Below are 26,389 nucleotides of genomic sequence, written 5' to 3'. Positions count from 1 at the left end.
GCTGGGATTACAGGTGTAAGCCACTGCGCCCAGCCCATGAAGTTGGTATTATTATGTCCCCAATTGATTGAGGTTAAGTAACTTGCCCAAGATTGCCAATCAAAACAAATATGATCTCTAAGTTAGTTTTTAACTCTGAGATTACATTTTTTTAATCTCTAGTACTTCAGGAATAAATAAGTGGTTCTTTCTACCTACTTTTCTCCTTTAATCTGATTTCAACTTTTTGATGAAGAACTCCAAGTACACAAATACCCATATATCCTCTTTCTGCCTCCTGGGTTTACCTTGGGGAGAAGGCAGCTGCAATTTTTCTGTGATCACTTGTGTTAGCACTGAGCCAGTATCTCTGTAAGTACAGAATCGAGAGGTCCCCTTGGAATTCTTAGTAGAACAAACTGCAAAATGATGAAAGGGGACAAAGTCTCCTCCATGGCAGCTCCCACAGCGGCAGGCCAAAACTTGGAGAAAGCAGGCACATTCAAGGTGCAGAGCTATCTGTTGTTCCTTGGGCCAGAGCTCCCAAGCAGCTGCCCGTAGCAGAGGCACTCCAAATTCCAACACCTCAGTTTGTGGTAGGGATAATTCTTCTTGTAGCCTGAGAAGAGAGGCTGAACCACCATCTGAAATTTAGGAAAATCTAAGTGAGATTTTCCTTTATAATCCTTTGTGCTTCAATATGGCAAACTCCCAAGCACATGGCTGCTAGTGTGTAAGAAAATTCTATTTACAACTCTAGGCTAATATTACTGCCTCCTTTGTATAAAAAATTTTGCACCATTCTAAGAGTGATATTGACCATATCTTGTATAAAGTACAACAGAGAAGAAATGATCAGTGGTACAAAAAAATCCTGTACTTCTATACCACTGATTTCTTAATTGTTTCTCCTAAATTGAGGTTTTACTTCAAATTATTACAAATGTCAAATCATAGGAAATTCTCTGTTCAAATATAGGGCCCAAACATATTTCAAAGTCAAAGGGAAAGTATTTGTGAATTATATGTGCTTTGGGTAGTCCATGCTACCATCTTATTCTTTCATGTGGATAATTCGAGATTGCATGCTATTTATATCTTGCTTTGTTCATGTCTGTTTCAATGCCACATGTGTTTGTCTTCCTTGTGAGTTTCTAAAATTGGGGATGGTTTATCCTTTTATCTCATTCTTTGCACCTAGAAGCCAATAAAAGATTATGCCAATATTTTCAGAACCAAAAATCAAAACACAAATACTAACACCTGGGTTAAAAAGGAGCTAGAATTCCTGAAATGAAGACAAGTCTGAAAATACAGGATATTTTTCACTATCCATGGCTCTTTCATGGTTTAAATGATAATTTTCTCTCTGTTTCTTAGCCATAGGCTTTGAGAGAGAGACCCTCAAACTGGGTGTGGTGGTATGCGCCCACTGAGCCCAGGAGTTACAGCCTGGGCAACACAACAAAACTCCATCTTTAAACAAACGAATGAGAGAACCCCTTGATATATGATATTGATGGTCTTTCTGAACACAGATACCCCCACAGGGACTCTTTGTTCAGACCTGAGAAAAAGGGAACAGCCCTTCCTTACCTAACTTTGTCTTCTTCTCTTTGGTTCCATCAATGATGTCGATAGAGGAAGGCATTAATATGGGCTCAGCAGGAAGCTCTTGGCTCTTGTCAGACCAGCAGAGCACATGTATACCCACAAGAGCTCTCAAGACCTGAAGTAGCTTATTTTTATCCCAGCCAGGCAGGAGGTGCTGCAGCAAATCTATATGGAAGGAGTGACCAATGATTGCAGCACACTTGACCAGCAACTGTTCCTCTGGGCTCAGTTGATCCAGTTGGCTTACTGCTATTTCTGCCAAAATCAATCAATCAGTCAATCAGCAGTGAACAAGATTTCTATAAATCTAGAATATATCATGTTGAAAATCTGTACAGTTTTTTTTTTAATAAAGATGAGAACTTTTCATCTACCCCTGTCTATTGCTCCCACCTCAATCCTCCCTTCTCCACTTAGCCAAACTTCTTTGCTTATGCTAAGAACAACCTCTGCTTGGGAAACTGAATTTGGACTGGGAAAACTGAATGAACTGGTGGCAAGCCACAGATTTGGGCTTCCTTGGGTATAATAATTCTTGTAAAAGGTCATGCCTCTTGCAGAGCCTGAAAGCGATGCCTGTTCGGGCCATTATAAGAGATATGGCCTTTAGTTGGTCCATGAGGCCTCTAAGCACCCATGAGTCATGGTTTCATTCCCCACAGCTGAGCTATTACTTGAGGTTCCAGAGAATAGCCCCTGGAGTGCTATGTAAACTCCTGTGAAAACTCTCACTGAAGAAAAGTACCTGCTGTTGTCCTGTTAGCATCCTGTATTTCCTTCTGAGTAAGAAAAGCCATTGCTAAGTATGGTCTATCATAGTTCTATCAGTGTAAACTGTCTAGTTGAACCTAAAACCTTCAGAGTAAAGAGCTTATAATATAATAGCTAACAGTCATGGAATATTTATTATGTGCCATAATTTATTTAATTTAATCCTCAACTAGCCCCATGAGGTAGGGACTATTATTATCCTCATTTGACTGATGAGTGAGAAGTTGACTAACTTATGCAAAGTTCCATAGTTGGTTAGTGCAGGAGCCCATGGTGCCCAGGGTTTTCTGACTCTAGAGCCCTGGCCCTTAACTACCATGGTGTCCTGAACTGCTGTTTCATGTGTGTGTCTTATTTTCTCAACAAGACCATACTTTACTTGAAGGTATGCTGTTCATTACAATATTCCTCAAGAGGGCTTAGTATTAGTACCTTGCCCACCAAACACTTGAATAAAATATTAAAATAAGAAAAATTCATTTCTAAGAAGAACATCCCCTCTCCAACTATGCCTACCCGATTCTGATAGTTTCATTATTCTTTATGGCATCAGTCATTCTACTTTGCACTCTTTTTTTATCAAACTCTTGCTATGTGCATAACATTGTATCTTCACTAACACCATGGATTTTCTTAAATCTTAGCAACATCATCTTCTTTGCTTACTGTCTACTCTGGAACAAGAATATGCACAAAGGGAAACTCACCACCTATTTTGTATTAAATAATTGGAAAACTTTTCCAGGTCATCAGTCAGCCCCAAAGAGAACAATAAGCTCGCTTAAGTAAAACCTTACTCAAGTAGCATTACAAGTCTTCAAAGAGCTCTTCAGGCAATGCCAGAACTTATTTCTAGAAGGTAGATTTCTTTTTTAGAAGAAATGAAGCCAGAATGATAATGAGAGACCTATACTCAACTACTCACCAAATCACTAATTGCAGTGATATCTGTAATTGGTTCACTTGAAGTCTTCAAGAGACTTACCTTTCAAAAAGGGTGGGAGAAGTACTGTATCCAAGTTCACATCATCCTTGACTGTGCAGACATAAAGTTCCTGGCCTTCCTCAGAGTTGGCAGGAGAAATACTATACATTATGGATTTCATGGCATTGGCTATAAAGAAAACAGGCTATGACTGAGGAAAGCACCATTCTCAGTGACTGTAGTTTTAAAGGCACAAAAATATAATAATTTAGTCAAAAAAAAAAAAAACCTAAAGGATGAAGATGACTGGAGTGTACCATGGTTTAAAGTGTTTTACCCCACCTGTCTGCCTGTTCTCTAATTTTCTCTTATAAACTAACAACATTCTCTGTACCAATCGGTATCTTACAACTAATCACTATTCCTGTTCACCTTACAACAGCTCTTGCTTCTATTACATCACAGCTCTGGGATGCCTTCTGCTTTTATACATACTTCTACCCTTTATTCCTCTCCTAATTTCCTCCCTTCTCCCATCCCCCATCCAAATCCTCAAGTCATCCTTCTCATCAATAGTGTACAATTCTTTTTTCTGGACTTTCATGTTTATAAATCCTAATTTCCTAGCCCCACCTCTTGGGCTGCTTATTAAAGAAACTATTGTAGATTGATTGGATTAAGTTATCTGAAGCAAATCTTGAGTATTTTCACCCTAATTGTATAAGATTTGTACAGTGTGCTTATCTGGGAAGGCCTAGTGTGGCCCACAATGTTAGCAAGGAAAAAGTATGTACCTCGTAAAGGCCAAGTAATGTCACGTTGGAGAACGAACTTCAGCAGCTGGACCAGGGTAGAACTCTGGGAAGCTAAGCTTACCTGAGAGGGTTTCCCACTTGCTGTTTTCCTCTTCCTCCTTTTGTAGGACATGAAAGAGCAACATGTCGTTAGAGAGAAGGTCCTGGCATAGGACCTCACAATAAAGTGGGTTTCCAAAGCACCTGTGAAGGGTAGCTGCAGGGAGGTAAGTAAGGGATTGCACATTAGAGATGACCACTTTAGGGGAGCCAAGTGTAACAGTACTTCATTCCGAGGAATCTTCTTTTGTTAAAGTCATTACATACACTAACAGAGGGGGACAGAGGCACAGAAATGTAAAAAAGTAATTTCTGATTGGCCTTGAAATGCATCTTGGCAATAACTTTTCTTTCTCAACTATTTTTCTTTCATTGATGTTGAAAGGAACTAACATCCCCTTGCTAAAGGGTCTGGCAGAAAGGGGCCTTATCACATATAACTGAAGCCACCCAAGTCCTAATTGTCTTGTGAAAACCTGGGTGGATAGCCCAGGGAGGCAGCCCCTTACTTGATTACAAGAAGACGGTCTCCCTTAAATCTAGTCTCGGGGCCTCATCATGGTTACTAATGCCATTCTCTCCCCCAACTCCAGTAAGACCTGTGCCTTCTCATTTATATTATGGCACTGGTTCCTCCCTTAATGAAGTGCTCAGTTAGTCCTAGTCATTCACATCTGCAGCTCTTGGGCGATGCTCACCACCCCTAGTTCCCAACATGCCATTCTCAACAGCGAGGTTGTTGCCAACTTCGAAACAGGCATAAGGATAGCTTGAGGGCTCTGCAGGAACTGCTCGGCCCAGCCACACAGGGTGAAGATAGGGGTCAACGTCATCACCATGATGATGGGCATACTGGAGAGCAATGTTTCCAAAAACTCCCAGGAAGCTGCATCCATATACTGGGCCTCGTCAATGAGGAAAATTAGTGGTGTTTCCCTCACTGCCTGGAAAGAACAGCAAAGAAACAATAACGACCTCTGATTAGAAATGAAATCACCTGGTTTTCAAATCTACCATGAATTTCCCATCAATAATTTAAATAAAATGTTAACACAGGCCAGAGTTTTCAGAGTAAAATGTATTCTAAATCCAGGTAATATTTTACTTTATAAATGTAAAATCTAGTTCCTAAAAAAAGTACTCGGTTTCTGTGGACAAGAAAATATTATACCTGAAACATGAAATAAGCATCAAAATATTCTCCAAATCAAACTTGAAGCTTTCAAATAGTTCATTCTGGCAAAAGCTTCATTTGTGTGGGAACTCATAATACCTTAAAACAGCAATTTCTAAACCAGGCTATGCATCGGAATCACCTGGGAGTGCTTGCCAGCACTCCCAATTACCAGGTCCCACTCAAACAGACTTTAAAAATCTATTTACTTTTAATCACATTCGGAACTCCCACTCCACTCTCCACTGCCTCAAGTGACCATTCTAATGTGTTTATTGCATAGTTCTTTGTTTCTATGGTGTTCTTATAAAACATGCATTGTTGTTTTGTCAAGTAATTGTTTTTATGTAAATGCAACTGTATTACAGATCACATTATTTCTCCCTCTCTTTCTAACCAGGACTGTTTTTAAGATCATTTCATATCACCATGTTTTCATATATTCCCCTATTTCTAAATTCTGCATTTTATTCCATCATGTTCATGCATGCATTCATGCCCATACCTCCCTGGCCTCCACACTGTTAAGAACATACTTGTTGAGATACATACCCAGGAGTGGAATTGCTGGGTCTAGAGGATACACATTATTAAAATTTGACTAGTTGCTTTTAGATTGCTTTCCAGAATGGTTACATCAATTTCTGCTCATACAGATTTTTTATTCCATAATCCTAAGTTAGAACATGAGTATCTGCATTTTTAACAAATACTAGGTAAAATAGCTATATAACTGCATTTAGAAACTACTATTTTAAATTAAACTACTAAAATTTTATTTAGAAACAGGATCTGGAAGAGCAAAGATCTTTTCTTGTATGCCATGGTGTGTTGTAGGATGAATCCAAGCTTAAAAGTAGAAAATAACAAGGAAGATATCAGCAAATAGGCAGGCCAAGAAATGCCTGAATCAAAGTGTGATGTGGACAGATTAAAATAAACATAAACTATCTCCATATATTAAGAGTTAGTGACATGTAGTGAAAGTACCCACCTCCTAAAGTACTTTAATAAAACACTCTTTAACTTTCTTTTGTCTGGCCACGTCATCCATGTGCGAAACTTTGAAGGACAAAGGAAACTGACCAGGAAAATTATTACATGTTAGCATTTAAAATGAAAATCTAATAAAAACATGCAGGTTCTCCAAAGGGAACACAAGATAATTCTATTTTGACTGAGAATGGGTTCCTGCAAGATTGAGCACAGAGTTACAAGGGCCAATCCAACATTAATATATAGTTCAAAGGAGGAGATAGAAAATTCATGAAGGGTTAGAGACAGATATCTATCTCCTTTCCATACCAGACTCTAGTAAAACCCTTAAAGGGTTATGACTAAGGAGTAAATGACAGGTTGAACTTAGCAATGACAGTTTGGGCAGCTCCAGTACCCCAGTTATTCCAAGTATACCAGGATGAATCTGTACATGAGACTTGTCAGAACAAGATGCAACACACATCACATAACATTGTTTCCTGTGCTAGGCTGAGGCACATGAACTACCAGGAACCTGAGAGCCAAAGTGAGATGACTGCTAATCTACGTAGGCAAGGGTTTAAAGTCCCAAGCAAGGCCTATCTTAAGAGAGGGATATGTTGAGGGATTAGACAGATCTCAGTGTTCCATTCCAAAATACTCTGCAGGGTGGGTAGATTAGGAGAAGTGACAGAGGATAAATAAAACAAATTGTGGACCAGTGAATTTTTAGCTTGTTCACTACTGGAAACCCCATAAACCCTAGACCTCTGAAGGCTTTTGAGATCCAGATGCTGGTTTCAAATGATATATTCTGTGGTAAGGGAACAGGAAGGTAGGGTTAAAAAAATAAAGAAATTGGAACCAACTCAAGAACACGTGGATATAATTCCTGGGGATATGCCACTGGTGAGGGCCACCTTAATGTATTTAGTACTTTAAAATATACAATGCAATCTCTCATATACCATCTCCTTTAAAATTCACATAAAAACATACAGTAATATAACTGTTATTTCACAGGTGAAAAAGCTATGACTCAGAGAGGCTGTGATTTGCTCTAGGACATAAAACTACTAAGTGTCAGGTTCAATACTAGAATTCACTCTCCTCAAAAGGAGAAAGCCTGAGTTTTGGTGTTGAAAGAATTTCACATCTTGGTCCTACCATATATGTATATGTATATCCTCAGGTTATTAGATTAGAAAACAATCCTAGGTCTGACTATCCACAAAATATAACAGTAACCCAATTCAGAAAGCCACTGCCTTCATTACCTTCACAAATAAGAGGTCACTAAAAAGGCAGTGAAGTTGTTCTTCCACTATCCCACAAAGCTGTCTTTGTAGGCACTCTTGCCGGTAATAGGCTGGGCATGTATCAATCTCAAAGAAGATGGCCATGAGGGTCTGGATGGCATAGAAGCACTGCTTGGAATCTGCTTCCTTCAGCATCAATGGCAACACCCTGGTGAATATGACTATGGTCATCAGGAGTCCCCTGTACGACACATAGGTTACTCACTTCACCAGTCCAAGAATGCTGAATCTAATGACACAAGAGTCTCACTAACAAGAGAAAAAGGCCCCAAGAGAAGTAGGCTCTGACTAAGTCAGAAAGCAGGAGTCTTTACCTATGCCCTTCCTTCTGTGCCAGGAAGTTTATTTCAGCCAACAGTTGGCTTTTTCCATAGCCTTTTCCACCTTCATACAGAACTGCTTCTCCCTTCTTCTGGTGCAAACACCCTTGCTGTGCCATTTGGAAGGCTTCCAATTCTTTCTCGCAGTCTGTAGAGAGACAGGGAGCACCTAACACTCCTGGATATCAATAATCAACATTATTGATTGTTGCAGGCTTTTTGGTAGATACTCTATTGATTTGAATCAATTTGCAAATCTAACTCTCAGAATGGCTTTTTTCCTCCAGAATTCCCAGAAGAATCTCATTCATTGATGGGGCTTCATATCTCTTTCCAAAAAATCAATTCTGAGCTAATATATGCTGGTCTTGAGGGCTTATGCCAGAGCCTAAGTAGTAACATTCAGAAAAATTAGGCACCACCCGTGTCCACAAGGACACGGGTGTCTCTTAGCTTTTTGTAAAAATTTTCTTAATAACAATTTAGTCTTCAAAATCTGTCACTACTATGTAAAAGTAATGGACTAATAAGTATAGACTAAAATAAATACCAAGATAGGGAATATATAGTGTGGGTGACAACAGTCTTGGTGCTATTTTCACTATTCTAAGGATGATGAATTTTTCTCTAAAGATGATCCACAATAAGCTGGTCCGATCTCAATAGGTAACTCTGACTTACAAAGATTATTACTAAATGTTGGTGTTTCTCAGGCAGTTATAGGACTTCACCTGAAATTTGAATATTTGACATGGAAAAGAAATAGTAAATCCTCTTCAAAATAAATATAATTTCACTAGGAAGGTTGCTCTCTATTTTTTAATAAAGCTTAAAAGCATTTAGTCTTGCACTGTTTTGTTTTTTAAATCACATTTAGCTGTCTATAGCTGAAACAAATATGATTTAAGTTACAAAAGAAAACATACCTAACAAAGGGTGATTTTTGTTTCTCTTTCTTGCCAAATGTCTTTTTCCAAACATTCTGGGAAAAAGAACAAAGTGAAATGTATCTGTTAAAAATAGATTAGGAACAGCTGTCTTCATAAGCAAATGCTTTCATATAATTAAGGAGGTACAGAGTTCTGAATAAAAAGGTTTTTAAAAACTAAAAATTTTGGGGGAGAGGGAGTAAAGAGGGAATATTATTGATTGTTCCAGGCTCGGGGAAGTAAATGAATGGTGAAGTACACAAAGAAAAAAAGAACAAAGAAGATCTGGGTTAGTGACCTATTGCTATTCTCTTCCTGTAGGAGAAAAAGATGTTCACTGAAGAACTAGCTAAGAGCTAAACATAAAAGCTAAATCTCTCAGACACTAAAAACACTCCTTTTGTGTGTCTTATTCCAGCATGCCAGTACTAGCAGCATCTTTTTTTCCAATTTCATGTAATCAAAAACTTATTGCTCTGTAAGAGATGAGAATGAAACTATCACACAATGATACTCACATACATCTTCTGTGGCCACGATATTCATATATCTTCCCTGGGTTGGAGATGTTTTTCATCATTTTCTCTGGGAGTTTCTTGAAGTTGTAAGCAGGTAGCATGGATCTTAGATATGTTACCTCATCACAGGACACCAAACCTGGATATGCAGTTATCATTCTGGCCGCTAGACTCACTTTTGGGCCAATAACTGTGTCAGAAAGACAGGTGGAGAATTTTTGGGCCATGTCTTCCACCTTCCTCCCTTAAGTCATAAAGATAACAGTCCAATGTCCTATTCTACCTGTATATTCGTGTCTTGCTACTGCTCCAACCACGCCACAGAATACTGGTCCATTAGTGATACTGATGGAAACAAATCCAGGGATCAGAAAAGCAACAATGGATAAACATACAGTCAGAAGCCTCCAAGTCAGGCACTAGATCTGCCACTCCCCAGATCCAGAAGTCTAGTTTTAGAGCTTAGAATGGAAAAGGCCAGAGGTTGCTGTCAGTCTATATAACACGAGGGGTACAAAGTACTGAATATTAGGGACAGAACCAAAAGAAACAGAATGGTTCCCCTAATTAAGGAGTTTTAGTTTTAGTTGGGGGTTATTAGTAAAAGATTTTCTTTCTTTTTTTTTCTTTTGAGACAGGGTCTTGCTCTATTGCCCAGGCTGGAGCACATTGGTGCGATCTCAGCTCACCGCAACCTCTGTTCCTGGGCTCAAGTGATCCTCCCACCTCAGCCTCCCAAGTAGCTGAGACTACAGGCACACACCACCATATCCAACTAATTTTTTAATTTTTTTGAGAGAGATGGGGTTTCATTATGTTTTCCAGGCTGGTCTGAAACTCCTGGGCTCGAGGAATACACCCGTCTTGGCCTCCCAAAGCATTGGTATTACAGGTGTGAGCCACCACACCTGGCCAGTAAAAGATTTTTATTTTTAAAAGCCAAGCCCGGCCTGGCCCAGCCCAGCCCAGCCCAGCCCAGCCCAGCCCAGCCCAGCCTACTTTCAGGAACACCACAATATCCAGCCCAGCCTACTTTCAGGAACACCACAATATCCTAACTCACTGGCTGTTTGTAGTCTCTGTTTCAGGTTCTTTCTCTCTTATCATAACCCTCCCCTGGAGTTCCTCAAGCCTCAGTCAAAGGATCTTTCTCTTTATTTATGCTCTCCCAACATGAACTGAATCGGTTCTTAACTTTAAGTCCCACTTTATGCCACTCTATTCTTAAATTCACTTTCCACCAGCATTCAACCTCCACAAGGTAGCCAAAATCAGCTTTAAAGTGTTAATCACATCATATTACTCCCCTGCTAGACCTTTCCACGGTTTTCCTTTATACGGAAATATATAATTCCAACTCTTCACTATGGACTACAGAGCTTGGTGGTCTCATAGCTACCATCCCCCAACCTTGCCTCAAACCACTCTTCACCCTGCAAGCTACGTTTTGGCCTGCTTTTAGCTCCTAGAGCATGCCGAGCTTTCTCCTGTCTCAGGACCTTTGCACTTGGTATTATGTCTGAAATGCTTTACCCCTAGTTCTTCACAAGCTGTTCCCCTCATCCTTCAAGTGTCAGCTTAAATAATACCTCCTCAGAGGAGCCGCCTATGACAACCCTGTCTCATACACTCCCCTACCCTAAAATTATTTTTTGTGTTTTTTTTTAACCACTATACTATGTTTATTTCCTTGATAGAATATATAAGGTATGATTATTGTGTTTATTGTCTGTCCCACTAAAATGGAAACTCCACGAGGGTACTCTGTCTTACTTTCCCCTGTATTTCTAGTACCCAGAAGTTGCTGGTATTAGAGTACATACACGATATAGAATGTTTACGTTCCCCTTCATCCAAACCTATGAGAAAAAGCAAACGACCTTCCACATGTGTTCCTCAAGGATAAGAGGTAAGTCAAATAATCAAATTCTTAACGGAGATGCCTCAAAGTAATTATTCTGGTGAATCTCAGAATGATGGACGGAAGCATACAGGGCACTGTCAGTAAAGGATGAGAATGTTACGTAAGTACTAAAAGGTATAAGGTCAGAGTAATTTCTGTTGGGTAAGCCTAACTAAAAAGTTCAAGAGTGGGTTCTTGCCCTGCCTGCACCTATTACAGTCCATGTCACAGGGTAGGTACTCAAAACATGGGTACTGCACAAATGAGTTTTTTCCAGATACTGGATATCTGCCAAATATCTAAAAGCTTAATACATGGCAGAAAATAAGAAAACAGCTATTCCTTCCTCACAGGATCAAAATATAATAAAAAGATGTTTTATAAATTTTGTCTGAATACACACTTGAGATACATTATTGTTAGAAGAGAATACTTTATTTTGAAATAAAATACAAATGTGCAAAGGAAATTAGCTCCTCCTGCCCCCCCTTTGAACAATGAGTCAAGAGAATGTGAGACTGGGTAGAATAGCAGATAATAGGCAAAGGTCTAGCTTTTCAGTGGCAACTTGAAGAAACCAAAGATGAATGATGCTAAAGGAATGACCCTTTGGTACCTGTTTTAAAGTACTTCTGGCCCTCTTCTTTTATAAACCCCCAGGAGCCCAGCACCACACCTTGTTACCCTACAATGATCACTCACGCTCCACGATGTCACTAATGTAATAACTGACGATATGGGCCAGTTTGTCCATGTCACGTTCCGACTTGCAGGTCAGGCTGAACCTGTCCATTAACGCTGTAAATCCTGACCAACAAAGCAGAAATTACGATGTTAACTCCAAATCCCAAACTTTTTGGCCCCTTTCTCCCCACACATCAGGCCAGTGTAAAGGAAACAGATCCCTTCAAGCTGAGTAATTCCTTTATCCATTAACATGGTGTAACTTAGAAACTACTAAGGGCCAGGTTGGTTGCCGCTGCCACTGGGAATCCAAAGGACCACCCTCTCTGCTTCCAAGAGCTGGAGATGGTGCCCTTTTCATCTGGAGCCAGCTCTTTCCCCTACTCTCTTAGGCTGCCTGGCTATGGGAAACAATAGGATCCCTCCTCACGTCTGGCTAGAGAACCACTCACACAGTGAGGACAGGCACCTGGTATTACCCATCTTCATATCCCTGACACAGAATAAGTATTTGTTAAATGAACGACTCGCGGAGTGGCTGCTAGATAGCTACGGCCAGAACAACGGCGGGCATATACTTACGACGCCAAGAATGAATTAACTGAACGAATAAAATAATTGAAACAGAACGCTTAATAGAAAATGCTCGGGGTTGGGAAAAACGGGTTCAAAGCCCGCCGCGTGGTCCTGTAAAAATCCTTTCCTCTGAATTTCAATTTCATCATCTTTGGGGTGAGCTCAAGGGCTGAGCCGGTTCATCCCAAAAGATGTCCTCCCACGCTAAAACGAAGATACTCAAAGTTTCCTAAGGAAGCCGCGGCACGAAGTTAAACTGTGCCTTAGCTCGCGGGAGGCTAGGCCTGTAACCGTCGAGGCCTCCAGGGGCTTAGACCCAACGGCCGCCTCTCCCGCAGGCCAGGAGACTGAAGTGCCGGCCGTCGCCCTCACCCGTCACACGGACGCCTAGGAGGACGCCCTGGGCCGTGGCGAGCTCAGGTTCCGATCCCCGAGGCTTCCGAAAGACCAGTAGGTCGGGAAGCAGCGCCGCCAAGCGGGCCTCCACAGGCCACAGAGGCGGCGTCGCATGCCGCTCGCCGGTCACCATGGCTGCCCGCCTAGGTACCGGAAACAGGGTCCAGCCGCGTAGCAGCCAATCCGCATAGCAGCCAATCCACATAGCAGGCTCTGTTGGGGGCCCTGCCGCCGGCCAATCCGCGCAGGCTTCCTTGGGACAACGCCAATCGGAAGCGACTTCAGTCGCCGCCCCACCACTTTCCCACAGCCTTAGCGGGGCCTACTTCCGCGGGGAGAAGGGGCTGGAGGTGCGGCGGTCCGCGCTTTCAAAGGAGCAAAGCTGTCTTTTCTACTGGAAACGGGGGAGGTGAAGACGCTCCTACAATAAAGCCGTTGGTGTGAGATAAATATCGTGAGGTCCTTCCCCCATACCACAGAGTAGAATCTTGGGTCATCTCTGAATTTGGTAAGGACAGGTTCCACTGGCATAAATCTAAGCCAAACTCAAGCACAGTTTGACTAAAGCTATCAAATACTGTCAGTGCTTTTCCTTCATTGTGGAGAGTTTCTCCTCTCTCATCTGCCAGGGCAGGTCTACTGCTGTCCTCATGAGTGCTTCCTCGGGCTGTTTGTCTCTTGTGTGTTGATAATGGCATATCGGAGGCTTCTAGTCTTTGTTGCTTAGATTCCCAGCGACCGTAAGGTAAAGCAGTAACAAGGTGAGCATGCTGTGGATTTTTAACAATCAGAAAAGTACTTTTGTTTTGGTCTTCTGCCAAAACAAAATCTAACAAAACATAAAAAGTACATCTTCACTACCTGAAATTCTACAATACTTAATCAAGGCTGTTTTTGTGATAACGGCTAATTTTCCTCATGGAATTACTTCATCACATTTTGATAAACACTTTCAGTAGTAGCATCAAATGTATGATCAGCCTGCAGGTGACAGAAAATATCTCCCCAACAGGGTGGAAGGGCCAAAAGGGAAGAAATTAAGGGGAGATAAAGCTAAGAGGCTCAGACATTACAAGTTTGATACTGTTTACAGAGACACCGTCCATGCAGACAAGTCTTGTCGGGGGAGATCAAAATTTCAACACTGGAAACACAAACTAGAACCCAGGAGTTGCAGATTCCTCAAAAGTCACATTACTTTTCGGTTGTTTTTATAAATTTATTTTAAAAAATAACAATTGCAATGACATTAGTGATCGATCACCTGTACACCCCCGTACTGCTGGGGGAAAAACCTTCGATATAGTTGAATCCCAAAGAAAAATCAAGACATTATTATCAGGCACCCTATAGCCACAAAATGCTCTGTTGGTCCAGTGGCATCGACACTGACATGTTCAATGTACCAGTGCAGTTAAAATATATACACTTAAAATTATCCTGCAAAAAAAAAAAAAGCACTCAGGTTGCATAACTAGGCATTAAACCAATTATTCATTCATCCATTCACTCTTTCTCCATCTGTAAAGTCATCACTACAGTCACAAATAAAAATGAATAAAAGAACTAGTATCAAAGAAAAAACCCAAATGTCAATACCCTGCCCCCACTTTGTGGGCTACTATGGTGTGCCAAAGTGACCACAAGAAAAGGGTCATGAGCTATTTGAAATGCAATGGCAAAATGACAACTGAAGCATTTCAAACAAAATTCAAACTCATCTCCCCCCAAATAAAAAATTCAGCAACAAGGCTGGCATTACTATGTACAAACTTACAGACACAAATAAATAGCATCTTCTAACTGTTGGCGGCTTAAGCACTCAAAGTTAGGTCTGAGTAATTTCTTTCTGAACTCTGCATCTTAGACTCCTAAATTAACCAAGGAATATAAATTCCTCATTGTTAGTAATCTATTCTCTGAAAAACTTGGGACTTACTGAATAACATTAATATCCCAAACTCTTGTAGAGCTAGAAGTTTCTAGTGAGCTTACCAAAGGATCAGTCCTTTGACATCTGGAAGCCAGGAGCAATTACCAGATCCCTGGGACTAGGAATATTTCACTTCCTGTTTCCTTTGCATAGCTCTGTACCTCTATTTCTATCATTACAATCATCTCTGTTTGTGGTGTTTTTAGAGGGCTTAATTTCTGTCTTAATACAGTTAAGCTGAAGTCAAAGAAGAACCAATTTTTATTCTTGGTATTTAACCCCCAATGTTCCTCAGAATTATTGGGTTTTCCTTGTTTCCAGAGAAGGCAGCCAACTCTTCTGAAATATCATCTTAGTTCTCTCAGGGTTCAACATCTAAAAGAGAAATAGATTTCTGAGGCACAACCCATTCTGGGAACAGTGGCCCAGTTCCTGACCCTGCCAGGCATGTTTCTTTCAGTCTGCAGTTTATTCTCACAGTATGGATGCAATGAGAAAACCTTTCTGCACAAGGCCTATGGAGAAAACATGAAAACTGGCACCAAAGAATCAGCTGCCATGGGAAGAATAAAAATGCTCGCTTTCTAGGGCCAGCATTGTGCTGCAGGAGTGAAGCCAACATCCACCTCAAGCTTTAGTGGGTAACTTGGACTCTGTCCAGGACAGTGTGACTGATCAGTGCTTTCCAGAAATTGTCAAGGACCAAATCTCAGGCTTCTTCCTTTCAGTGCTTGTTAAAGGTTCTCGAGTAAATGTGAATTACTCTCTTCATCTTAATGATCCATTCCAGGTATCCATCCACTGGAGAATCGTGCTCTATGATAACATATGGGTGTACATGCTCTCTCTCTCTCTTCCTCTCCCCCACTCTCTCCCTCTAGGCTGAAACACATGAATCTTTCAGTTCCCCAAATGCTGTCACAAAGTCTATGATTGAAAATCTCTAGTTTGGCCCTTCCTTTAGGAGTATTACAAATCTCCTCAGTGCTTCAGCAAAGAAGTTGTTGAATAGTCTTGTTCTCTACTTAGGAAAGGCAGTTTCAAGGTTTAATAACCCTCTACATTGTCTTAGAAGTAGCCACAGCAAGTACGATGGTCCAGATTGACCAGTCAACAGAGGGACAAGCAGGCCACAACTTTTCAAAGCTAGAAAAAGAGATTCGGCAATGTATATTTTTAGTGCTTGAGTCTTTTATCATTCTATCCCCAGAATTAGCTTTTTCTTGGCTAGAGTCCAGAAATATCAACCTACCATCTGGGCAGAGAGGAATTCTATTACCACAGATTGGAAAAATGTATCTCAGGAATTTATTGTTTCCATATCACAAGATAGAACTTCCTTGCCTGGAAGCCATCTCTGAATACAAAGCATCCATTCAGTTAGTCAGTGTGAGATTCCCCCACCAGAGGGATAAATGCTGTCTAGATTCCATGGGAAGGAGTGGGCTGCTGCTTTCCTGATTGCAGTTTTGGTTGAGAAGGTCGTTCTTCCCTGCTGAGATGGCTGGCTGACATCACCAGTCAAGGTAAGTGCTTTGTGTACTGCTGGGGTGGCATGTGTCTCCTTGCATCATCCGAATCCATGAAATGTCAATGTCATCAACAGTCTGAAATAGGTCCTGACTGAAAGAGTAAGACAATGGCTTGCAACTTCAATTTGCCAGGCATCGCTGCAATTGTAATACTGAGCCACTTATTAAAAACTAAGTGGTTTCTGTCCTGTAGAAAAGGGCAGAATGTGATCATCAATGTCCCATTGGAAGAGTTGATCAATTTCCTGGAACAGTGAGAAACATGACCTTGATCAGCTCCATCACATGGCGTGGGGTTAGGACACTCGGATGATCTGGGTCATTGCTTCTTCATCGGCTTGGTTTGGATCCTAGAGACAAAGATGACACGATGATTAAAGTCCTTTGCAAAAGCAACAGGAACTCATGGCTCTCACTACTTATCCCCCCAAGAGAATACACATAACTTTACCAAGTAAATCAAAGGCTTGTAATACATCTTAAGTCTGCATACATGGCTTAAAGTGTAGCCCCATTAGGAAAGAAGAGACAATAAACCTTATTCTTAAAAGAATTTAAAGTCTGGCCTGCACTCCATGGTGAAACACTGCAGGGCTGTTAGTGTATCTCTTTCCTAAGAACCTTGTGTTGTTCTCTATACTTAAGGGTTAAGAGTATTCAGATTCAGGTGTCTAAGGAAAAGACCCAGAGGAACCATGTCATGCTGTATTTTTGTCACTGTTTTTTGATCATCATTTAAATACTGAGTACTTAGCAGGGCTGGAAAGAATCATTAGAATCTATACACTTTAATGTACTCGTTTTACAGATAAATCTGAAGGCCAGATGGGTAAGTGATTTGCGTGGACTAGGGTCAGGGTCAGAAAGTTAGGAGTCCAGCAAGGGCTAACTCCCAAATCTCCTGACTCCCATTTAATCTTCTTTCCACTAAACTCTATATGCTGTTTCTCACTTAAGACCTACAGTGTTAACACAAGGATAAATCCTTGGAAGCTTTTTGCAACACTCTGCAAGAACCACCTTTAGTTCCCCCATACCAAGGCTCTGAAGCCTTGGTAGGCAGGATCTGAGAAAAAGCTGAAAGCCTTCTGGAGATGGAAGACTGGAACTGGGTCTTGAACAATGAGCAAAAATAACTAGCATTTACTGAACTCACCATGCACTAGGTATGGTGCTACACAGATGCCTAATGTGGATTAATGAATGAAATCCCTACAACATTGCTGTGAAGTATCAACAGTATTCCACTTTACAGATAAAAATAAAAGAGGCTGAATTGACCAAGATCATACTGTTAGCACACAGAATGAGGAGAGTTCCTGGCACAATGCCCTCCCGGCACAATAGCTGTCAGGCCCACATTCATACACTGTATGAATGAATAGCAATGAGAAAGGAGGGGCTCTCACACTACAGGTGAGGACTAATAGCACTGAAAGAGTTGTTAGTGTTCATGTGGGGGGACACCGAGGAAACCTAGTTTGATTGTTGAGAGGGGTGATAAGGCAAAGTTGCTTAGATGTTATACAGAAATAGTTAGAGATTTGATGCAGTTAAGAAATGAGAACTATTAATAGCATGCATCCTTGACCTGGGGACTGGCAGGTTAAAAAAAACACTTTAACCATCTGGCAGTACTATATAAGGCCAATTAGAGGAGACTGGAGATTAATTTGATGGATATTGCAATAGTGCAAGTGGAATGTGATGTTAATATAGAATGGAGTATCAGCAAATGGGAGGAATCTATTAATTCAAGAAACACTGATTGCTTGGTTCAGAACTGGATACTAAACCCAACAAATACATCTAAGTCAGTACTTAAATACAACTTACTTAAATAGAATTAAGTCCAATAAATATAACAGAGAACAAAACAATCCTCTACCCTCTATACAACTTATAGTCTAGTGAAGGAAACAATCTTGAAAAATTCAACAACTTAAATATTATTACACTGTAAAGAAAAGGGCCAAGCGCAATGGTGTGCGCCTGTAATCCTAGCACTTTGGGAGGCCAAGGCGAGAGGATCGCTTGAGCCTGGGAGTTTGAGACCAGTCTGGGCAACAAAGTGAGACTCCATTTCTACAAAAAATTTAAAAATTAGCTGGGCATGGTGGTGCGTGACTATAGTCCCAGCTACTCGGGAGCCTAAAGTGGGAGGATCACTTGAGCTGGGAGGTCAAGACTAAAGTGAGCCATAATCACACCACTGCCTCCAAAAAAAGAAAAGATGTTGTAAGAACATACTGAGAGAGAAGAGATCTATTCTAGATAGGGTATTTAATTAAACCCAGACCTAACAGATAGGGAGATAGCCATGAAAAAGATAAAGGGCATACAGACTGAAAATTCTAAGGACAAAGACCCATGGCAGGAAATAGACCAATGAACAGTAAACAGCAGCGTAGAGACCAAGAAGTAGAAATGCAGTTAGAGGTAGACAGAAGCTAGAGCATGTAAGGCTTTGCTGGGCATAGTAGTAAGCACTTTGGATGTCAGTCCAAGCGCAAATGGGAAAGGGTAGGGGTTGAAGGAGCTTGAGCAGAACAGGGACTTGATAGGATAAACATTTTAAAAAGATCACACTAGGATGTGGAGAGTAGGCTAGAGGGGGACAAAAGTGGAAGAAGGGAAACCAAATTAAGCAGCTATTTTATAAATCTAAGCCAAAGAAGAGAGGATTAGACCAGGCTCACATCAGTTAGAAGGGAAAAAAGTAAACATTCAAATTATATTTGTGATGGGGTAATAAAACTTGTTCAATAAAAATAAAACTTGTTCCTTGAAAATTAAGAAAAGTGTGATTTTCAAGAAAGAATGAATAGTAATAAGTGACATAGACGAAGAGCATCTATCTCAACCCTGCAAGTAGCTGGGACTGCAGGCATGCATCACCAGGCCTGGCTAGTTTTTGTATTTTTTTGTAGAGTTTTGCCATGTTGCCCAGGCTGGTCTTGAAATCCTGGGCTTCCCACCTCAGCCTCCCAAAGTGTTGTGATTACAGGCATGAGCCACCAAGTCTGGCCTAGTGGTTTTAAGATAAAAGATAATCTAAAGAGACATAAGATTGCATCCAGTTTAGAGAATGTGAGTAGTCCCAGAGTAGGAAAATAGCAAGAGGACACTGCTGAAGGCTTCAACTCAAGTCAATACAAGGTAATAAAGAGAAGAATAAAATGTATATGTCTTCCTACCTGCATATGGGGACTATCCTTTTCCTTTGGAGAGAAAAATCGTCCACCTTCACCACGCTTCCGTGCCATGGCATGACGGTGCCGAGACTCATGCAGGTATTTCTAAAACGAGAAATATAACCATTTAACTATTAATACTATCCAGAACTAGCACAGTTATCTAGTGCACAAATTCCATTCTCCAAAGTTTAAGACAGCTGGGATCAAAGTCACAAGGGACAATTATGACTTAGAATGACGATGAAAGCTTTGGAGAAAACACCTAGTAAGTAATATAGCTAACCATATAATAACTACTGTAAGACTGTGAATGCTTACAGTATGAATTTTTTTAAAAAAAAACAGACTACCACCTACACTTCACAATATATACACTTTCCTCTGCTTTAATAACAGGCCAAATTTCGTTTGAGCAAATGAGTGTTCAGTAAAAAGACTTTCCTAGCATTAAAGTTTATTATTATTATTTTCTAGAAACGGGGTTTCACTCTGACACCCTTGCTGTTGGACTGCAGTGGCATGATCATGAATCACTGCAGCCTTGAATTCCTGGGCTCATGTGATCCTCCTGCCTCAGCCTTCCAAGTAGGACTACAGGCATTTGCCACCACACCAGGCTGGACTTTCCTAGCCTTATCTGCATGTTAGGTGTGATCAGGTAACTAAATTCCGGCTAGTGAAAGGTACAACTTCTTCAAAGTTTCTTTGAAAGAAAGGGTACCTGGCCGGGTATGGTGGCTCACGCCTATAATCCCGGCACTTTGGGAGGCCCAGGCAGGTGGATCACCTGAGGTCAGGAGTTCGAGACCAGCCTGGCCAACATGGTGAAACCCCGTCTCTACTAAAAATACAAAAATAAGCTGGGCGTGGTGGCGCACACCTGTAATCCCAGCTACTCAGGAGGCTGAGGCAGGAGAATCACTTGAACATGGAAGGTGGAGGTTGCAGTGAGCTGAGATTGTGCCACTGCACTCTGGCCTGGATGACAGAGCAAGACTGAGTCTCAGAAAAAAAAAAAAAAAAAAAGAAAGGGTACCTTTCTTGTTCCCTTTCTTCCTAGGCTGGAGCCTAAGCAGGAATCTTGGACCATGAACAGCACACTAGCAATATTAAAGCAGTGAAACAGGTCTTGAGAACTGTGAAAATATGCTACCAGTCCAGGATAATTTATCTCTGGACTACTTTTATGTATGAAAAGGAATAACATCTTATTTAAGCCACTGTTTGTTTTCGTTGTTATAACTGCAGCTGCATATTAGTAATAACAAATGCTAACTCTTACAAAAGAGACAACAAGTATCTAACGTCAATTGTTTGGAAGGTACGTGAGAAAACAAGCCATATAAAAGATAATTTCAAAAGTAGAACCCTGCTATTCTCCTTTCCTATATCCTTCCCAATGTTATACATACCCTTCTCTCCTTTGGAATTTTCCCTTCTGCCTCTAGTTTAGCTCGGGCTTGCCTCCTCTTAAGAATACGGTGGTATTGTTTGGCATTCACGTAGAGAGGCTCTTCTTCAAGCATCTCTGCTCCAGGTAGAGGGATTCTTTGGATAGCAGGCACAGAGCCAGCCCCAGGAACCATCTGTGTGAACAGGAAACCAGAGCTTATTGGTGGCATGAAGTATGGACATAGAAACAGTTTCTTGGTTCCTCTTCATCCATTTTTTTTGTAAATGCCACAAAAAGTAATTTTTATAGGGTACTTGGGTAAATGCGGATCCCTGGAGAAATTTATACTAAAGATCTGCACTTTAAACAAACACCCCAGATGACTGTGTCATAGGAGGTTCAGGTGCCACTCTGAGAAACTATATAACCATGCCCTAAATTCATGTCCACCCATGGCTCTAGATATTTCTGTTGCCATCTAATGGTCAGGAACAGTAGTCATAAGACAAAAAAACAGCACAAAAATAGATAGACCAAGTGCTACTAAATGCCTATATTTATAAAAATAATTTAATAGTTAACTTATAATTCAATCCTAATTTTTCTTAAAAAACACCAAAACACTGTACTAAATGTACGTGAAAACAAGTAACAGAGTCCTGTACCCCACAGCTCTTTCCCAAATACAACCGCTTTGAATAACTATATTGAATCTTTTATAAAAATTATTTATTTTTCATTCAATTCGTAGAAACGAGGTCTCTCTACGTTGCCCAGGCTGAGCTCAAACTCCTGGACTTAAGCCATCCTCCTGGATTAGCCTCCCAAGTAGCTAGGACTACAGGTGCATGCCACTGAGCCAGGGTTGGTTCTGTTTCTTTTCATAGCTTCCTCCACCTCTGTGCAGACTTCTGTTACTCATTCTTAATTTATGCATTTTAACACCCTATTTTGACATATGAGGATTTAGCTTTCAATTACACCACCCAAATCTTCCTATCTTCCCAATACATTTACATCACACTTTTTTTTTGGTTTCTCTATCAATTACAATCTTTCTAATTTTTAGCTTATTTCTTATTTTGTCCATCATGGGCAATACTACTTTCCACTTCTCAAAGATTAGTATATAATTCCCTTCGTTATTTGAATTCTGAAAAGAATTGCATAAAATCACTATTTATCCATTGCTTTATCTCCAGCATCTAGAATAGTCCCTGGTGAATAGTCCCTGGCACATAGTAGGTGCTCAGAATGAATTACGGTTTGTCATAATGTTATTGTCAAAGTAGATTACCGACAGTGCCTTAAGGATCGATCTCAATCCCAAGAGGTCAACATAATAAATTTTAGGAGGCATCAAGTTGCATGTTCAAGAAAATTTCAAAGACAAAGCTGAAAAATACATTTTCTTACCATGACCATCCCTCCTGAATTGACCACATTGCCTGCCACTGGTAGTGTCACAGTGACAGTCCCTTGCCCACTGCTGGTTGTGTTGGTATTGGCTCCTGTTTGAACAATCTGTGCTCCTGCCAAACTGGCTGCTGGGATAGTGATCATGCCTGAAACAGGGACTGTAACTTTAAGAAAACAAAACATAAAACAAACAAAAAACAGGCACACAGAACAGAAAGAAGGGAACATAGTTAGTCCCTCTTCTATCTGGTACACACTCACTGATCCTGGCAAAACACACTGAAAAACACAAGGGGAGAAAAAGTACTCTCCCACTGTGGTGTGCTATATATAATCTAAGTAATCACAATCTTTGAAACTCTATTAACTTTCTAGGTCCCAGTTTTGAGTAACTCTATCCTTAGCAGTTTTCAAAAGGTGAAAAGGTTTGGAGGCCTCCTCTTCTATAGGTCAGTCTGACTATAGCTATACCTACTGCTCTTGTACATAATGAGCAATCTGCTTCAGGACAGAGATTTTAAAACTTATACTTTGTTTATCTCAAACTGACAATGAGTCAGTTGTAGTATTAAAACTTAAAATTAAACCAAGCATTCCAAGTCCCCAGACTATCAATAGCAGCACTTGAGGATTTGTTCACCATTCTGTTTGAGCTCTTGCCTGGGCTCAATCCAGTTCAGGGCCTCCCCGGAGTAATACAAGAGCACACAGTGCACTCTCTGGATCCTGTATATTGCAAATTTGCAATCACAAAGTCATGGAATCTAACAAAGATGTCCTTTTTTGATTTAACTATTTGACTAACAGGTGCTTCCAAAAGCCTTCAAGTTCAGTTTCTGCACTCCTCCTCCCAGACCAAACAGATCTCTCTATTATTTATGTTATCTATTCCTAGAACATACTTCCATGAGGGCCCTGCATTGTATTTATTTGTTCACATGTCTCTCTTACTAGACTAGAGGCTCTTTGAGGACCCTTCTTAGTAAAAGTGCTGTATACATAATAGTCATTTAAAGTAATGGAATGACCCAGAAAAAAACATAAGCAGCAATAGCACTCTAAAGCCAACTTGATTTTTGATCTATTTCTCTCTTTACCAATGAACTCCCTATTTCTAATCTTCTGTTTAGAAACACTTCTTCCCTAAAAGCTTACACAATCCCTAGATTAGCAACCACTGTAGAAACTGCTACACATGGAATCACTGTTGGTCACGGATGGTGACAAGAAACCAACAATCAATGGAGAGCTAGAGGAAATCTTTTTTTTTTTTTTTGTCCAAAAAATATGTAGTGTCAAGTTCACCACTCAAATTCTAAAGATGTCAGTTGTCTAAGGGACAAAAAAGTTGCCCCCAAAAGTCCTAGGGAAGCTTATGGGTACACTTACCTTGCTGGAGAATGGTGCCATCTGCATTAACTGGCTGATAGACGATGGTCTGCCCTTCAGCAGTCTGTGCCACTTGCTGTCCCTGGACAGCAATCTGCTGCTGTGTCTGGAGGAAATAAGTAATGACACAATTCAATAGATCCCAAAGATACTAACAAAGAACAATGGAGTCCTTAAAAAAAAAAATTATTTTTTTGAGACAGAGTCTCACTGTGTCGCCAGGCTGGAGTGCAGTGGCGCAATCTCGGATCACTGCAACCTCCGCCTCCTGGGTTCAAGCGATTCTTCTGCCTCAGTCTCCCGAGTAGCTGGGATTACAGGCATGCGCCACCATGCCCAGCTAATTTTTGTATTTTGACAGAGTTTCACCATGTTGGCCAGGATGTTCTTGATCTCTTGACCTTGTGATCAGCTTGCCTCGGCCTCTCAAAGTGCTGGGATTACAGGCATGAGCCACCGCGCCCGGCCAAAAATATATTTTTTTATGGTTTTCATCCCCTTTTCTACTATACATGCTATACATGAAATATCTGACTCAGTTATCTGACTCTTCCAAATCAGTTTTGCTCCTGTGTGACAGAGCTAGTGGAATTACCTGAGTCTGGCCAGCAGTGACGGCCGTCTGGGGCTGCTGGATGATGATCTGCTGGGTCTGGCCCTGCTGGCCCTGCACCTGCACAGCCTGTCCACCCTGGATCTGGATCTGTCCAGGTGGGACCAACTGTATCTGCAGAAAAGAACATAAAAAAAGGATTGTACTCTACTGACACTGGTCTCCTTTGGTCCCCGAGAGTTATCCACATTTCTCTAGAAAGCAGAAAATGTTCTGAAGAGGAAAAAAGAAGTCCTGCTCTGCCCTCCATTATGAAGTAGACACAACTTATTTTCCATTTATGAAACAAATAGGGAATTTTGACACTGTCTGGATACCTGATATTAATAAATCAATGTCAGTTTTTATGAAAGATAGCAGTGGTATGATTATATATATTGAAAAGCATGCATATTTAAAATACACTCTGGGCCGGGTGTGGTGGCTCACGCCTGTAATCCTTGCACTTTGGGAGGCCGAGGTGGGTGGATCACTTGAGGTCAGGAGTTCGAGACCAGCCTGGCCAACATGATGAAACCCTGTCTCTACTAAAAATACAAAGATTAGCCGGGCATGGTGGTGCACGCCTGTAATCACAGCTACTTGGGAGACTGAGGCCGGAAAATCACTTGAACCGGAGGCGGAGGTTGCAGTGAGCCGAGATCACGCCACTGCACTCCAGCCTGGGCGACAGAGCGAGATTCCGTCTCAAAAAAATAAAAAAATAAAATACACTCTAAAGTGCTTTATTATTATTTTTTAACCTTGCCATTTTGGTGAATGATAAAGTACTTTTTTACAGAGGAAATACTATATATATTAAAAATGCTGAAAGCCGGGTACAATGGCTTATGCCCGTAATCCCAGCACTTTAGGAGGCTGAGGCGAGCAGATTAGGTCAGGAGTTTGAGACCAGCCTGGGCAACATGGCAAAACCCTGTATCTACTGAAAAATACAAAAATTATCCAGGCATGGTAGGACATGCCTGTGGTCCCAGCTACTTGGGGAACTGAGGTGGGAGGATCATTTGAGCCTGGGAGGCAGAGGTTGCAGTGAGCCAAGATCCGCACCACTGCACTCCAGCCTGGGCAACAGAGCGAGTAACTGTCTCAAAAAAACAAACAAAGAAAAAACCCAAAATGTATTCTACTCTAGTCAAATGTGACTGCAGCCCAGGACAACACCTTGATAAGGGCCTTGAGAGGACCTTGAAAGAATCCAACACAGCTGTGTCAGGATTCCTAACTCACAGAAACTATAAAATAAATTTTTTTTTTTTTTTTTTTTTTTGGAGACGGAGTGTCGCTCTGTGGCTCAGGCTGGAGTGCAGTGGTGTGATCTTGGCTCACTGCAAGCTCCGCCTCCCAGGTTCATGCCATTCTCCTGCCTCAGCCTCCCGACTAGCTGGGACTACAGGCGTCCGCCATCACGCCTGGCTTAATTTTTTTTTGTCTTTTTAGTAGAGACGGGGTTTCACTGTGTTAACCAGGATGGTCTCAATCTCCTGACCTTGTGATCCACCCGCCTCAGCCTCCCAAAGTGCTGGGATTACAGGCGTGGGCCACCGCACCGGCCAAATGTTTGTTTTAAGCTGCTAACTTCTAGGATAATTTGTTATATGGTAATAGATAATTAAGGCAATGTGACAGATTATATTCCTCCTATTAGTTTCCAATTACCTCACCAATACTCACTACTGTCATTAATGTTTGTCAAATTTTTGTTGATTTAATTTGTATCACCTATTTGGTCCTAGGATTGGATAGCTAAACCTTATAAAGCAATTATGGAAAGCAAGGGATAGTGTGCTATCCAAATCTATCTTCTTTCTTTTTTTAATGGCTATAGCCACTTTATTAGGAGTGTTATCAGAAACCTGACAAGAAGCTTGAAAAATATTTCTCTAAATTTTGGAACTAAAAAACTGCAATACAACCCTTTAAATGTTCGGTGTGCAAAATCCTATTTTCATATAACTAGTGGACACTTTTTT

The 26,389-nt window shown here is 40.9% G+C and overlaps 2 protein-coding genes across 63 annotated transcripts in view; both read right to left on the bottom strand.

Annotated features, from left to right (window-relative positions):
* LOC462679 (adenylate cyclase type 10) overlaps positions 1-13,005 on the bottom strand; it is a 28,307-nt gene extending 15,302 nt beyond the window's left edge. For 13 of the 43 annotated variants that reach the window (XM_063812991.1, XM_063812990.1, XM_063812981.1 and 10 more), the window contains exons 1-7: positions 9,382-9,697; positions 8,861-8,916; positions 7,929-8,112; positions 4,084-4,202; positions 3,350-3,478; positions 1,576-1,848; positions 288-623 (exon numbers count right to left, since the gene is read on the bottom strand). In XM_063812991.1, coding sequence (XP_063669061.1) covers positions 288-623; positions 1,576-1,848; positions 3,350-3,478; positions 4,084-4,202; positions 7,929-8,112; positions 8,861-8,916; positions 9,382-9,608 — 1,324 coding nt within the window. In that variant the 5' untranslated portion in view covers positions 9,609-9,697. Of the gene's footprint in view, positions 1-287; positions 624-1,575; positions 1,849-3,349; positions 3,479-4,083; positions 4,301-4,841; positions 5,088-6,311; positions 6,400-7,928; positions 8,113-8,860; positions 8,917-9,381; positions 9,727-11,204; positions 11,380-11,986; positions 12,092-12,550; positions 12,821-12,916 lie in introns of those variants that run through there. The other 30 variants (XM_054685774.2, XM_063813004.1, XM_063812986.1 and 27 more) reach the window with 28 other exon arrangements.
* A 1,133-nt stretch (positions 13,006-14,138) lies between these two features.
* The window catches only part of NFYA (nuclear transcription factor Y subunit alpha), a 27,301-nt gene continuing 15,050 nt past the window's right edge, over positions 14,139-26,389 (bottom strand). For 11 of the 20 annotated variants that reach the window (XM_001174003.7, XM_009451224.5, XM_054685788.2 and 8 more), the window contains 6 exons: positions 24,399-24,530; positions 23,804-23,909; positions 22,412-22,578; positions 21,015-21,188; positions 19,603-19,704; positions 14,139-16,755 (listed from right to left, as the gene is read on the bottom strand). In XM_001174003.7, the coding sequence (XP_001174003.1) occupies positions 16,702-16,755; positions 19,603-19,704; positions 21,015-21,188; positions 22,412-22,578; positions 23,804-23,909; positions 24,399-24,530 (735 nt within the window). In that variant the 3' untranslated portion in view covers positions 14,139-16,701. The remainder of the gene's footprint in view (positions 16,756-19,602; positions 19,705-21,014; positions 21,189-22,411; positions 22,579-23,803; positions 23,910-24,398; positions 24,531-26,389) is intronic. The other 9 variants (XM_063813011.1, XM_063813013.1, XM_054685790.2 and 6 more) reach the window with 2 other exon arrangements.

The sequence above is a fragment of the Pan troglodytes genome, chromosome 5 (genome assembly GCF_028858775.2).
Source record: "Pan troglodytes isolate AG18354 chromosome 5, NHGRI_mPanTro3-v2.0_pri, whole genome shotgun sequence".
In the NCBI taxonomy this organism is placed as follows: Eukaryota; Metazoa; Chordata; class Mammalia; order Primates; family Hominidae; genus Pan; species Pan troglodytes.
The sequence above is the reverse complement of the archived record's forward strand: the minus strand, read 5'-3'. Positions and strand labels throughout refer to the sequence as shown.